This window comes from Anneissia japonica, unplaced genomic scaffold, assembly GCF_011630105.1.
Source record: "Anneissia japonica isolate Jap-2015-1 unplaced genomic scaffold, ASM1163010v1 scaffold287861_len940595_cov192, whole genome shotgun sequence".
Classification (NCBI taxonomy): domain Eukaryota; kingdom Metazoa; phylum Echinodermata; class Crinoidea; order Comatulida; family Comatulidae; genus Anneissia; species Anneissia japonica.
This window is the reverse complement of record NW_022733264.1, coordinates 476,978-490,871: the sequence shown is the minus strand read 5'-3', so window position 1 is coordinate 490,871 and position 13,894 is coordinate 476,978. Positions and strand designations below refer to the sequence as shown.

At 30.3% G+C, this 13,894-nt stretch overlaps 1 protein-coding gene across 9 annotated transcripts in view; it reads right to left on the bottom strand.

Moving 5' to 3' along the window:
- The window catches only part of LOC117116167 (kinesin heavy chain-like), a 43,869-nt gene that overhangs the window by 27,219 nt on the left and 2,756 nt on the right, over positions 1–13,894 (bottom strand). For all 9 annotated transcript variants that reach the window (XM_033260165.1, XM_033260168.1, XM_033260169.1 and 6 more), the window contains 4 exons: positions 11,403–11,490; positions 2,797–2,870; positions 1,138–1,242; positions 429–477 (listed from right to left, as the gene is read on the bottom strand). In XM_033260165.1, coding sequence (XP_033116056.1) covers positions 429–477; positions 1,138–1,242; positions 2,797–2,870; positions 11,403–11,490 — 316 coding nt within the window. The remainder of the gene's footprint in view (positions 1–428; positions 478–1,137; positions 1,243–2,796; positions 2,871–11,402; positions 11,491–13,894) is intronic.

The following is a 13,894-nucleotide window of genomic DNA, read 5'->3' as shown; positions in this document are numbered from 1 at the left end:
CTGATGATATGTTATTAATTTGAATACATTAAAATTAGTTCCATAAAAAATTAATTTGATTACATTTGTCTTTTTATATACAGTAATAAGGCTCCCAGTAAACAGGTAAGTATCAACACTGCAAGTAAAAATTTTTAAGCACAATGAAGGAAAAAGATGGAATCACAGGTTCTTGTAAAATACAAACAAATCACTAAATACACTGTGCTTCTTTTAACTTGAATACTTCTCCATTTTTCATTATGAGCAAAATTGAATAAAGATCAACATACTTATGTAAACAAGCTAACTACGAGACACAATATATTATACAACCTTTATCTAACCCGCCCATATCATCTCATTAAAACGTTGCTGTATACACCCATGTCAATACATTGATAGGTTTTAAATGAAGACATTTACATTCACAATCAGCATCTACTTACCATCTAATAAATCTTTAATTCTGTCTAGATAAATTTCAAAATAGGAAACCTGGAAAAGGAAAGCAAACATTCAACAACTGTAAATCATTGTCAATCAATCTAAAATCGTGAAAGAAACAGAATAAACAAATTAATAAATTTAAACCCAAAACCTGTGACGGCATCAATGATGACGGTTTAATTTTGATTTATCTAAGTGAAACACAATAGAGCTGAATATTTGAGATTATGATTCTCTTTTTAAAGGTTATGGCAATAATTCACACAACCCAGTGACTGCCCCCACTCCCCTCACCTCTCCAGCTTCATTCAGCGACTTGGGTTTTGACAATCAGAGTCTCAAGTGGTTAGTAAGTATGTTCATGCTAACCTATACCCCTGTGTTTTTGTATTCATGCATGATTCTGTGCACTGTCAATTAGGTATTGATTATATGAATGTAGGTAAAAAGTGACTTCGTAGCTCCCACTGTAGCTAGAGTACTTGCATACGTGGTAATAAACTTGGTAAAAATGTGACTTTAACAATATCTCCTGTTCATTATTATTTAACACTATGCAATAATATGGAGAAAATTAGACTTATAGCTCCAATTGCAGGATGTGACTATCTTAAATTTTTGTGTGTCGCATACAATCACATTTTGTAGAAGCATATGGATAATAATTGACTAGCTCCCTTTCAATTCTTACAAAGTGTCTTTTTTTACCTTTATATGGAATTCCAAGTTTTCATCCAATGCATAAATATGGTTGAAAATATCTTGCACTATCCTTGGAATTATACCAATCAGGTTTGGTTCACTTGTAACACCCTAGGGGAAAAAGTGATGTTATAACTTTATTAAATATTAAACATAATTTTAAGGTAAAAATCATATCAGATATGTGTCTGTATCTCAGACAATGCTTAATCATACTTCCAACATAAAACGATAAAGAATTGTGTGAGCATGAAATTGCCATTGCCAAAATAACCAGGTTCAATTGTATTTTAATGACATTATTCATAAATTAGCTGTTTCTAAGCTAAAGCAGTCTTAAGTATATTTTTGTTGGATGGCCAATAATATTTTAATAGAATATTCATGAAAGAAGTGTAATAATATCATCAGAATGAATATAATTAAAAAATTTCATCTGGTCTTGACGTAACATACTGGTAGATATTTCTGAAGCAGTTACTTTTACAATTTGTATTATATTAACAAAATAGTCAACATAACATCATTCACAAGTCGCTATATATTATTAAAGCCTTTATGCAGATGAAAAATAGTAATGGATACAGGTAAGAAAATTTGATGTATTCACTTTGATCTCTTCTCTATACATAGCATAGATAATATTTTATACAAATACTGTACATGATGGGCTTAATGCTGTCACCATCTAGGTCAATATATTTTAGATAATTAATGTTTACATAAGATGGAAAAACAAGGTAATTTGACATTTTGTATTAATATTAAATAATATCCGGTATCAGCAAACTCATCATAATTATGAATTAAATTTACTGAGCGAAGGTCCCATGTGTTTCACATAATCATCTTGATGAGACAACAATCATTCTGCCATGCCAATTGGAAACGTTGAATTTTCCATCTTGTGATTGGCTGCAACCTAGTTGGAACGCGTAGTTATATTTGCGCATATGCATCACTATGACGTAATCATGATAAAAATAAATTCTGGATTTACTGGTTTATTGTAATCATTTCACTTTCAGATTAACATATTAATTTGATTTTATTTCGATTGCCATTTTAGCTATACTTAACAGGAAGCTGAAGATGTCTTTGATTCGATGAAATAAGTGAAGGTCATGTAACGTGGAATATTATCTCCTGAGAGGGTCATAATATTACTGAACACTTTTTAAGGTGGCTTTCCAATCAGGTAATGCTGAGCAGGACGATAATGATGTTAATAATGATCGTATTATATTTTACGACAGAAATATAGAATATAATATATCAATTTATTCCTATGAGGCAAATTAATCATGATGATAATGATATTGATGATGGTGATGATAAAAGAAATTTCTAAGGTTAGAAAGGTCAGCATAATAGGTAGTTTTTACCAAACGACGTTAACCTTAATTTTAACGTCAGTACCCAACATGCAACGCGATAGCTATGCCCCTTTTTGTAAACAAATTGAAATACGCATGCGCAAACCCGTAACTAACCTACGCCAAACACGTAAAATCCTTAAATTTACATATTCCGCAATGTAAGATGAATATATTATGATGTCATACGTTAACGTTAAGGCTAATGTCGTGCGACGAAAACTACCTATTATCATCTGTTACAAAGCTGCTTTAAAGCTACGATACATATTTTTTCATAGCAGTTTACCTCCATTGTGTGTGTTTTTCCACTTGAAGTCTGACCATATGCGAAGATTGTTCCATTGTAGCCTTCCAAAACATCTGGTAGAAGAGGGAGGTAAAATCAATAATTGTAAATATGTAACTGGTTAATTTTATCTCTCATGCTTACTGGATAAAAATTTGTAGCAATGACGTCATTACAAATGATCTCTCTAACAAAGCATTAAACCAATAAACCAACAAAAAAACTTCCTGTTAAAAAATCGGATCTTTATAACAATCACAATTCAGAATAAGAATAATATATAAATTTTGATAAAAAGAAAAATTAATACTGTTAGAGTATATTAAAAAAAATATTTGTAAGTACATTTTGATTTGATTGATTATGTTGATAAATTTAGTCAGGTAATATAAATGTAGCATTATTATCATACCATTATTTTTTAAGTATTATTCTTGCAATACAAACATAATAACATGGAAAATAAACATAATAACTTGGTATCATGTTTAATAAGTTGTCAAACCAGGGATATTATAACACCTTATTATTTTAGCTCATTAAAGTAAGCTTGAATGTATATAATACAATCACCTGTAACCACAGATACTGAGTCTAATATAGATACCCTGGGCAAAGAAAACAGATCTGAACAAAAGCAAAAGGACAATCAATGGATGCACTCCTGGATCACACTAGGCCATGCAGATTGGGAAAAAGTGTTCGCGTGACACACTAAACACTGAAACCAATGTGCATGGCATTTTCCACATGATGGAGCAGTCAACTGAGTTGTATTAAAAGTAGGTTATTGATTGGCTGAGAACAACAGCCTGGTCTGTAGCTGGTCATGCGGACTGTTTCTACATGATCAATCAACAAATAAACAGTTACATACTTCTCACAGGAAGGAATACATTGAACTCTAGGATTGCTGGGAAAAAATCCTTCATGGTATGATAATGACTTCTTTTAATACATTGTGACATCTTAATGCATTCTAACAGTAACCATGCTATCAACATTCTTGTATAAACAGATCTGTGCCACTGAATTAAAATAATTAAGAGGAACACTTTAACATCATAGTTGAGGTTACTGGTTTGAGTTTGAATCTTATCCAAATTCAAAGACAAAATTTTTATCAATATACTATCCATTAAACATGATGTACAGTATCTTAAAATAAGGTGGTACAATCTTATATTGAAAAGAGGTGTGGAGCTGTATTATATTTTGGGGTTAAGATGCTCAATCCCAGGTTTAAAAAATGTTTAAAAAAAACCCAGAAAGTTGAATCTATAACCAATAAATTATTTTTAATAACAAAAAGTACTGTAGTATATGATATAAATCCCTGTAGGATTTTGATCAGTTTTTACCAGGTCAGCAATAGAGATCCTAAATGGGCAGCTTATGTAATTATGATACGACAGTGAAACGTGGGTTTGGACATACAGAGATTATAGAGTAAATTACAAGCAGCAGAAATGAAGATTCTTAGACTTACTGTCACAGTGACAAGAATGGACATAAACCAGGAACACAAAAATAAGAAACATCCTGGGCCTAGAGTTGATTATAACAATCATCGAACGAAATCAATGTAAGAAGAATGTTGCCAACAAGAGACCCAAGAAGGATACATAACTAGAAACGACCAGGAAAAAGACCAGTTGGAAAGGTCGAGAAATCGATGGCAGGACAGAATTAGAAAGATCACAAGATCAAGAATAGACATAAGTAAAGCATACCCTACAGTATGCCAAGACTATGCTGCTTGGAGAACGTTTGTCAGGGTTCAACCGACAGACTGATGATAGTCTACCGAGAATAGGCAGAACAGAAACATCAGTATTCTCTCTCTACGGCTATACCATATTCTTTTCTGTAAAGTTCATATCATACACCGGTAATAATTAGTATTACTTCAAATAACAAATTTAATTTTAATAATTTAGTGATTTGTCTTCAGTATTTTATTTTCATATTGTTTTTAAAATTAGAATAAAAAACAGAGTTAATACATATTATCTGATAAATTATTCATTTTTTTTTAAAGATTAAGACTTTTATTAGCAGTATTTTATACTTCCATAAACTTGTTATATTTTTTTGACTTTCATTTCTTTTCTTGTTCATGTGATCCACTAGTTAGGTGATGCATTACTGAAAGTGTTATACATTAAAGGCAGAATAAATAAATTCAAAGTAAAACAAGATTAGTACAGTAGATAAGGCAAATTTGTAATTTAAGTATGGTTCTGTTGGTAGAAGTTTTATCCTCACTAAATATGATATTGTATTAGAATCTGTAGGTCTGCAAGTATTAAAATTTAAAGAATAAAGAAAAAAAAACTTGGGTCTAATGAAAAGCACTCATTGATGAGTAAGCTTGAAATTTAAGTAAGAATCAATCAGGTATTGTGAATAACTATATTACTGTAAACTTGACCTTGACAATATTTTTCATCTAAACCAATCTCATTTTATGAAATTCACAACAAATGAGTAATAACATTACGAGTATTGGCTAATGTTGAAATACTCGATCACACACCTCATAATACATACAGTAGTACGGAAAAACTCATGATAAATAATGAGTTTGAATCTTTTTTTTTTTTTTTAAATACAATGCATCTGCCAGCATAGATGATAAAATATCATAAAATACAGTATATTCATATGCCTTCAAAGACAAAAATCTCAGTAAAATATATTTCAAATTGTAAATCTCCACATTTTGGAAGAATTCTCTCTGACAACTAAAGATATGTTGAGAATAAATATGAATAAGAATATTTGAATTACTTAAGTTTTATATAATTAAATAAATTATACTGACTATAGCTTTCAATAAAAAATTATAATCAGAAAATCTATCACCTGTTTATTCTTATCTTTCCCATCACATTATTCAACATCTGCTTTATCCTGAAACCATTTCATTCTCTATTGCTACACCTCATCCACATTCTCCATTTCAATAACTTCCTTTTTAATTGTATCTTTTACCTCCTCATCTTCCTCAACCTATTCCCCATCATCTTCAACCCTACATTTCTCAGTTATTCCTCTGATAATCTTCCCACATTCTCATTTATCCCATTTTCCATAATCTTTCTGAGATCATCAATATTCCTATGATCCTAAAAGTTTCTATATCGATCTCATCATCATCCATAATTTTCTAATCAACTCCATTTTCATCATTCCCCTTTTTCTCATTATCCTCAGTCTTTCCATCACCCTCAATCTTCCTGTAATCCTTTTCCTGTCATCCTTAACTACATTTTCAACCTCCCAATTATTCTTAATTTTACTAGTCTGATGCTATTATACACATAAAAAAATATCTTATTTTGAACATTTTTCCCCCCTACAGTAATCAATGATACTGTAGCTTGAAATCGCTTGCAAATATGTCATTAAGTTTATAAGACTGAATTGAAGGAGAATATACAGTAAGTATCAGAAACCTACTGCTTTGCATAATTCTACCTTCATATCAATGTTGACCATTACAGAAAATGCACAATATTCTACATGCTCAATTTATCATGTCAGTGACCCTTTCACCTTTTTTTTTTTTTTTTAATGTTGTGCATTTTTTATATTTGTTTCATATATTTTTATGGTAGATTTAGCTGAACATGTCAAAAACAATTTATGCAAATATTTTCTCTTATAGTTTAAAAATAAATAATCATAATAATTTTTTAAAATATTTTAGTTTGTTATGAGGTCTTATGTGGTTATATGTTTAATTTGGAACTGCTTTTTTTGTAGTTCTAATTAATTTTTGTTGAATTCTGAAAACAAATTTTAAAGTCTTTAAATCTTCATATTTTTTCAAGGATTAAGACATGAATTAACATTATATTTAATCAAATAATTCCCTTCATGCATCTCGGCTTCATTCAATTGTGAATAACTGGCAGGAAACACCTTTATAGTAAGACATAATTACTGTACTATCAGAATACAATAGTTTATTGCAATGGACAGCATTGATTAGCGGCAGCTTCCTTAGGGACCTTCTACGCTTCTCCTATATCAGTGAGCAATGAAGATGCACGCTTACATTACAAACGCACTCGGGCCTCAAGTTAGCACTAATCAGGAACGAAAATACAACAGGGATCAACACCAAAGTTTTACAAAGCAGGATAATGTCTGTTTTTCTTCAAAACAATGAGCAAGATAAAGGCATTTGAGATGTTTCTCACTATAAAAATTTCATGCTCATCAACCAATAGATCAAAGGGAATATTGCAAGTGCTTCAAATATGATAATATCGTTAAAAGCTAGCGAATAATTTATGTGCTACTGAATGTTCATTATTGTTGGTTGCACTATGTGTCAACTGTGTGTTAAGATGAGAGCTGCTCAGTACATAAATCAATGGCTAGTATCATATCCCATGCAAACACATTTAAATGTATCCGTATAAAATCCAAATCAATTTTATAATACTCATACTGGATTAACAACAGGATTCTTCTTAGGGACATCTAGATTTTATAAAATCAATATCACTTTATAGTAGGAGGATTTATTACAAATGTAAATAACATATAATTATTAATAGTATTGAAAGAGGATCATTGTGAATGAAAGAAATAGCTGTAATATTTAAAAGAAAATTATAAGCAACTGTTAATTATTAATTAAGCTTTGAGTATTTAGAATTTAATTAAATAAATTACTAACCATAAAGTCTTATAAATAATAACATTAAGAATATAAATGTTGCTACAGTGTACAATAAAATGTACTCAAGAAATTATTTTGTGTTACAGAGCCACTCATTTTTCCTGTGTGTAATTATTCATAACTGCTCTAACAAAAATAATCTTTATCATCATCTTAACAATAATAATATAATGAAACTTTAATGTAATATAAACTGTAGGCCTTATGGGAAAGAGATTAAAAAAAATTATAATTTTGGGCAATTACTTCCATCAAAAATGTTCATCAAATATTACTGACTATTTAAATGTACTGTAGGCCTATACAGTACAAAGTCCCATATATATATGATTTCATAAAATAATTTATGGGGCCTGGTTTTTGTTAAAAAGTAATTTAATGAAATAATTATTAATAATAATATAATCTTGATTGAGCGTATTTTGCAAATGCAGAAAATAAGAATTGAACACAAGGCAACCCTACACAACAATGGTAAACGTGTCAATGTCAGACAAAGGTACAAAGTTTGATACCTGAATGTCAGTACAGTAAATGTGTAAATAAAATATGAATCATAGAGATAATGATACTTAACATATAATATCTCTATGAATGGATATAGATACACGCCAAAATTCAAATATAATGTAACAAATAAAAAAATGGTAGTAATTTCCAACTTTGAATGCTACTGTAGAAAGTACTGTACTTCAGAATGATATAACTGTCAGTACGATAATTTATAATCCAAGCTTAATCCCAAGTATAGCATTTAACATTCCATATTTATGGCTGTTTTATGTACTCATGACAGTTGTACTGTACTCAGTAGGTGCATATCTTTGCATATAAGATTCAGCATCGGAAAAAAATTTAACTTAATATTTATTGTGAATTATGTGCTTGGATGAACTGGGACAGTGGCATACAAAATCGTCCATGTAATGTATGTTATGACTCGCAGAATTCGGTATCTAATTCTGATGATTTATCACAGCTTTCGCCTTTGTAATTTAATTCAAAAATAATTATATTGATTTCCTTTGCAACGTGCACAGTAATAAGCTGTCTCTTATACACATCTAGATGTGTATAAGAGACAGACCCTACACAACAATGGTAAACGTGTCAATGTCAAGACAAAGGTACAAAGTTTGATACCTGAATGTCAGTACAGTAAATGTGTAAATAAAATATGAATCATAGAGATAATGATACTTAACATATAATATCTCTATGAATGGATATAGATACACGCCAAAATTCAAATATAATGTAACAAATAAAAAAATGGTAGTAATTTCCAACTTTGAATGCTACTGTAGAAAGTACTGTACTTCAGAATGATATAACTGTCAGTACGATAATTTATAATCCAAGTTTAATCCCAAGTATAGCATTTAACATTCCATATTTATGGCTGTTTTATGTACTCATGACAGTTGTACTGTACTCAGTAGGAGCATATCTTTGCATATAAGATTCAGCATCGGAAAAAAATTTAAACTTAATATTTATTGTGAATTATGTGCTTGGATGAACTGGGACAGTGGCACACAAAAGCCTTGTTCTTGAGGTGTTTTAAATACTTGAGCATAATTATTTTTATTATAAATTTCCATTGGGGGAATACAATACAATACAATACAATACAAATACAATACAAATCTTTCTTTATTCTGAATGGCTCTTTCAATACAATAAAGTACTGGTCTCACAAGAGGTCCAGATTTATAGGAACATTACAAGAAAATAAAAGAAAGGTAAAAATTTAAAGTAAAAACTATGTACAATAGAAATTATAAAAGATTTTTAAATTCAATTAGACTAAGCAACTTAAAATTTGTGCGAATATGTACAGGAAGATTATTCCACAAGATTGATGTTCTGTACTTAAAATTTCTCTTTCCATGAATAGGTAACTGGGAAGGTGAAAGTTATTTTGGAGGGACGGGGAATTTATCCCGCACACCCCTAAAAATATGCCACTGCTGAGGAAGTGGGGAATAACCAACACTTTCCCCCAGTTTGTAAATATTCAAAAATCTGTACCATATTAACCATTCATTCCCTTCAAAAACCCTTCTCAAAAAATTTGCAACATTAATAATTTTTTCCTGCGAAGTCTAGCTTCAAGCAACAGTAGAGTAGTTAGTAGTACTTTGATAGAAGGCCTAATGTACATTATTCTTTGCATTTTTTGGTTCCCACATAAAAACCCTCCAAACTTGTGTTTTACTAGGGAAGTAGGCTGAAAGACAAGGATGTACGGTAATGAGATTTCAGATTCATCACCATTCCACATAAAGCCCACTGCACAATGAGCGGATTTTGCCAAGCTAAATTGCACGCTATGCTAATAATAGTACTCAATCTACTTGAGTGTGGCAGGGTTAAATAATTTACTTGCATACTGTACTGCCAAGCCCACCTACACTATACTGTATTGCATAAGATATTGTATTTAATTATTAAAATGATGATAATTTTGAAATTTATATTATTATACAGTATGAAAAAAGTAAGATATTCATTACAGGCAATGTGCTCTTCATATTCCTTTGTCTTACATTTTTTGGTTTAACCTGAAAATTACTGTTGACAATAAATTAAAAATTACATTAAAAATAGAATGATCTCTGAACAAAAAAGGATTAATAAATCTGATTCTATAAACAAAGGACGGAACCGAGATCGTGGATTCCTGTCGCACTATTAAACCCTTATTCCTTCGCAATATCTTTTTCATTGACTATTTACCATTCTTATTGATACTTTATTATTTTATATCATATTCTATTATACTTTTTTTATATCACTATACCTTTATCATTACGGTTTCTGTTGATTTTTATGCTATTTTTTCTGTTTTTATTTTTTTTAATTTATTTATTTATTTATTTTATTTAAAAAAATTTTTTTTTTTAAATTTTTGTGCTATGTGCTTTTCACTTCATTCACCTGATGAAGCTAGCTCAAGCTTGTGTTTCATTAAATTTTTATTAGTCTACAGAAGGTGCTACTGTATTCATTTTGTTTGTATTAAAAATAGAGTATTTAAAAAAAAAAAGGAAAACGGGTGGAGACGCAGAACTTGTTGAGTTTAAAATTTGGCCTAAGGCTATAATACACTTGAAATGTAAGTCTACAGATTTTGAGCTAGGGGTTTATCTCAAGGTTAAAAACAAGTTAATTATCGTTAATGATAAGTGATGACCTTGAAATGATAGATGATAGACAGTGATTAAACTTGTATTTATTACGAACATTAACAGTGCACCAATTAGACTATAACATATTTTGTGAAAAATACTTGGTAGTTTTTTTTCTGTTTTACTACTATGAATATAGTAATTAGTAGATTTTAATGTACACGGGCACCATTTTCGAAGTGGCAATCAATTTGAAACATAAAGTATTAAGGCGTCCTTGGATGAAAAGTAATTACAGTAGGAATAGAGTGATAAAATAAATTTGAATTGTTGATGATATGCAATTGATGATGGAAATGATGGTGGTGATTATGATCAAATAATGATGTTGATGATAAAGATGATGAGGAGGATAAAGATAAGGACGTTGGTATTAAGATGATAATGATGTTTAAGATGAAGATGGTAATGACTGATCATAATCTATAATGATGATATAAATTGCAAAGTAGGACTATAAATAATAATAATGACTATGGTGTTGATATAAAAAAGTTGATATAAAAAATACAATGGAAGATGTGATATTGACAGTGATTTTAATGAACATGAGGCGGCGATTGATGTTGACGATGCAATGATGAATTATGCTAAATATATGATCAGGTGTTGAGGTGCTAGTACCCTAGACAGGCTGAAGCACCTGGAGGTGATGAAATGTATTTGGTGTGTGATGAACCATCATTTACAATATCTCTCAGTTCTGTACCCACCTTTGACAATAGCGCTGGCTGCCTTTTCATACACCTCCTGTTGGGTGACATTTGGTTTGAAGACATGATCATACATGTAGTTTTTACCCTGCAGGTAAAGAATAGATTATGATGATTAGCATGAATCACATTGAGTCACAGTTTTTACGTTTTTTTTTATTGAATTCATCAGAAGAGTGTAAATTATAATTTTTATTCTGTTTTTTTTTTTTTACAAAAAGAAATATTAAAGCCTTTATGATATTAATTTAAGAAGTCTTTAACAGGATGTGTTACTTCTAGTACATTGTGCGAAAACAATATATTTTATATATTTCATTAAATATTACACCTTCAGAAATTTCTAGAGTGGATAAAATAGAAATATTTTTAAGTACACATCATACCACAGATGTTTAATATCCACAGCTACAAATATTAAATTTTTTTTCCAATTGTCTAAGAACATTTTGAAGGAAACATTTCATTACAAAATAATAAAACTTTATATCAGACATTAAATTCAATGTAATAATTTTTTTACAGCAATATAATGATATTTTAATTAGTGACATCTTCTATTTTTGTTGATTTCATTATAAACAAAAAACAAAACAGGTATTTGTTGGTAGATGTTCAAAATCATTCAACAAAACACAATAATGTACTGTACACCAAAGAATTTCTTTCTATTCAAATGACATTGAAATATGAATATTTCTCGGACAAACTTTTTTAAATAAAAGTCATTTTTATTCATGCAATTTTTCTTATTTCCAAATTTACAACAAATGTGCTTGTAATCTTAATAAATACATTTGAAGCGCACATTATCTAGGATGAATAATCGCATGTTAGATGGCTACAAAAAAGTGTGTTGTTATTAACATTATACGCAATTTGTACAAGAAAATCTAGACAATAAATACAAATGTAGTGCATTTATTTTTTTTCGTAGGAATCAATCAGGCTACTTTTCATAATTTAAAGTGCCACTAAATTCAATTCAACAGTTCTAGCAGCTAAAATTTGAAAGCATTGATTAATGGTTGGATTTCTAGTCCAAGGCTAGAAAACCACAACAATCATGCTGGCCAAATCCTAGAAACAGCATCCTTCAATGGAGAAATGCATACTACAAAAAATGATTCATTCTGGTGTTTTTTTTGTTTTGTTTTTTTTTGTTTTGTTTTTTATTAGCATCAACATGTGCTATGAAAAAGGAGCTTTATTGTGATTAGATTTGAACAGAATCGTGTCTACCTGTACAGTATGATGGGTGGTTAATCAGCTGAAATCATTGTCCCATACTTCGTATTTTAGATAATAGTTAATAATTTGAGCATACATGTTTTATATTTCAAGGTGGTAAATGTTTTGGTGCAAAAATTAGTACAAAATTATTTAAAAGAAATCAGAATATTGTCTTAGAAAAAGAACAAAATTTAAAGTTAAAATCATTTATTTATTCATTCAATCAATAAATATTTACTTTACCTAAAAATGCAAACATTTATCAACGACAATTAGTCAATTAAGCCCAAAGTCTTCTGGTGCATGTAAATTAAACTTAAGTCTTCCGAAAAGAAATGTCCACTATTTTATGCTTTTTTAAAAATGAAAATTGGCATAGTGGGCATCCTCATTTAGTGTTGATCTATTGGTTCATGTTCACTAATAGGTTAGAAAGCACAAAACATATTGCGGTGAAAAGGGGAATACCAAAGCACTGTATTCCTTCACTTGTTTTTTCAACCACCAAAAAGTTAATGACTAAAATGTACAATGGCGTGTATTTCAATACTTGGAGTATGTATTATACTTTCTTATCTGAGATTAATCAGTGAACCTTTCGGTTTTTTGAAAATGTACAATATTATTGTACATTGTTTTATTGTAAGAAATCATCCACCATGCCGTTATTTGGCTTTCTGTGATTTTCTCTCACTTGTTGAGTAGCACAAAACACTATTAGCATATATGCCAAGTTCGAGGGAAGTGCTGGCTTGAGATTCTGCCATGGAAGGGGCTCCAATAGGCGTGGGTCCAGGGCCCGCTTAGGGGTGGGAAATTTGTTTGCCTAGATCATATGGTCTCTGGTGCATTCTAGCTGGGGGGGGGGGGGGAGAGGCACTCAGTGCACTCAGTGTGTAGGTAATAGGTCACCTAGCTCAAATTTAAACATCACGATGATTTCTTCCAATGTTTTGAACCAAAATACAGTACAGACACAAATTACCGCTTCGTATCTGCACGTAACCTCTCGTAATCTGCTCGTAGGTACATTTTGAACGTAGCTACGAACCACTACGAAGGTCATTGTTATTTTAATTAGCTTTGCAATGATCGTAGGCTGGATCGTCGGGCTGATAATCAATGCGTAAACAATTTTGATGATAAACAATGTGTAAACAATATTGAAATATAGTTTACCAGCTTTCAACACGTAAGCAATGTTGCAATTTACAAAATAAACAATGTTAGAACTTTATTGTTTTGTTATATCCTACATT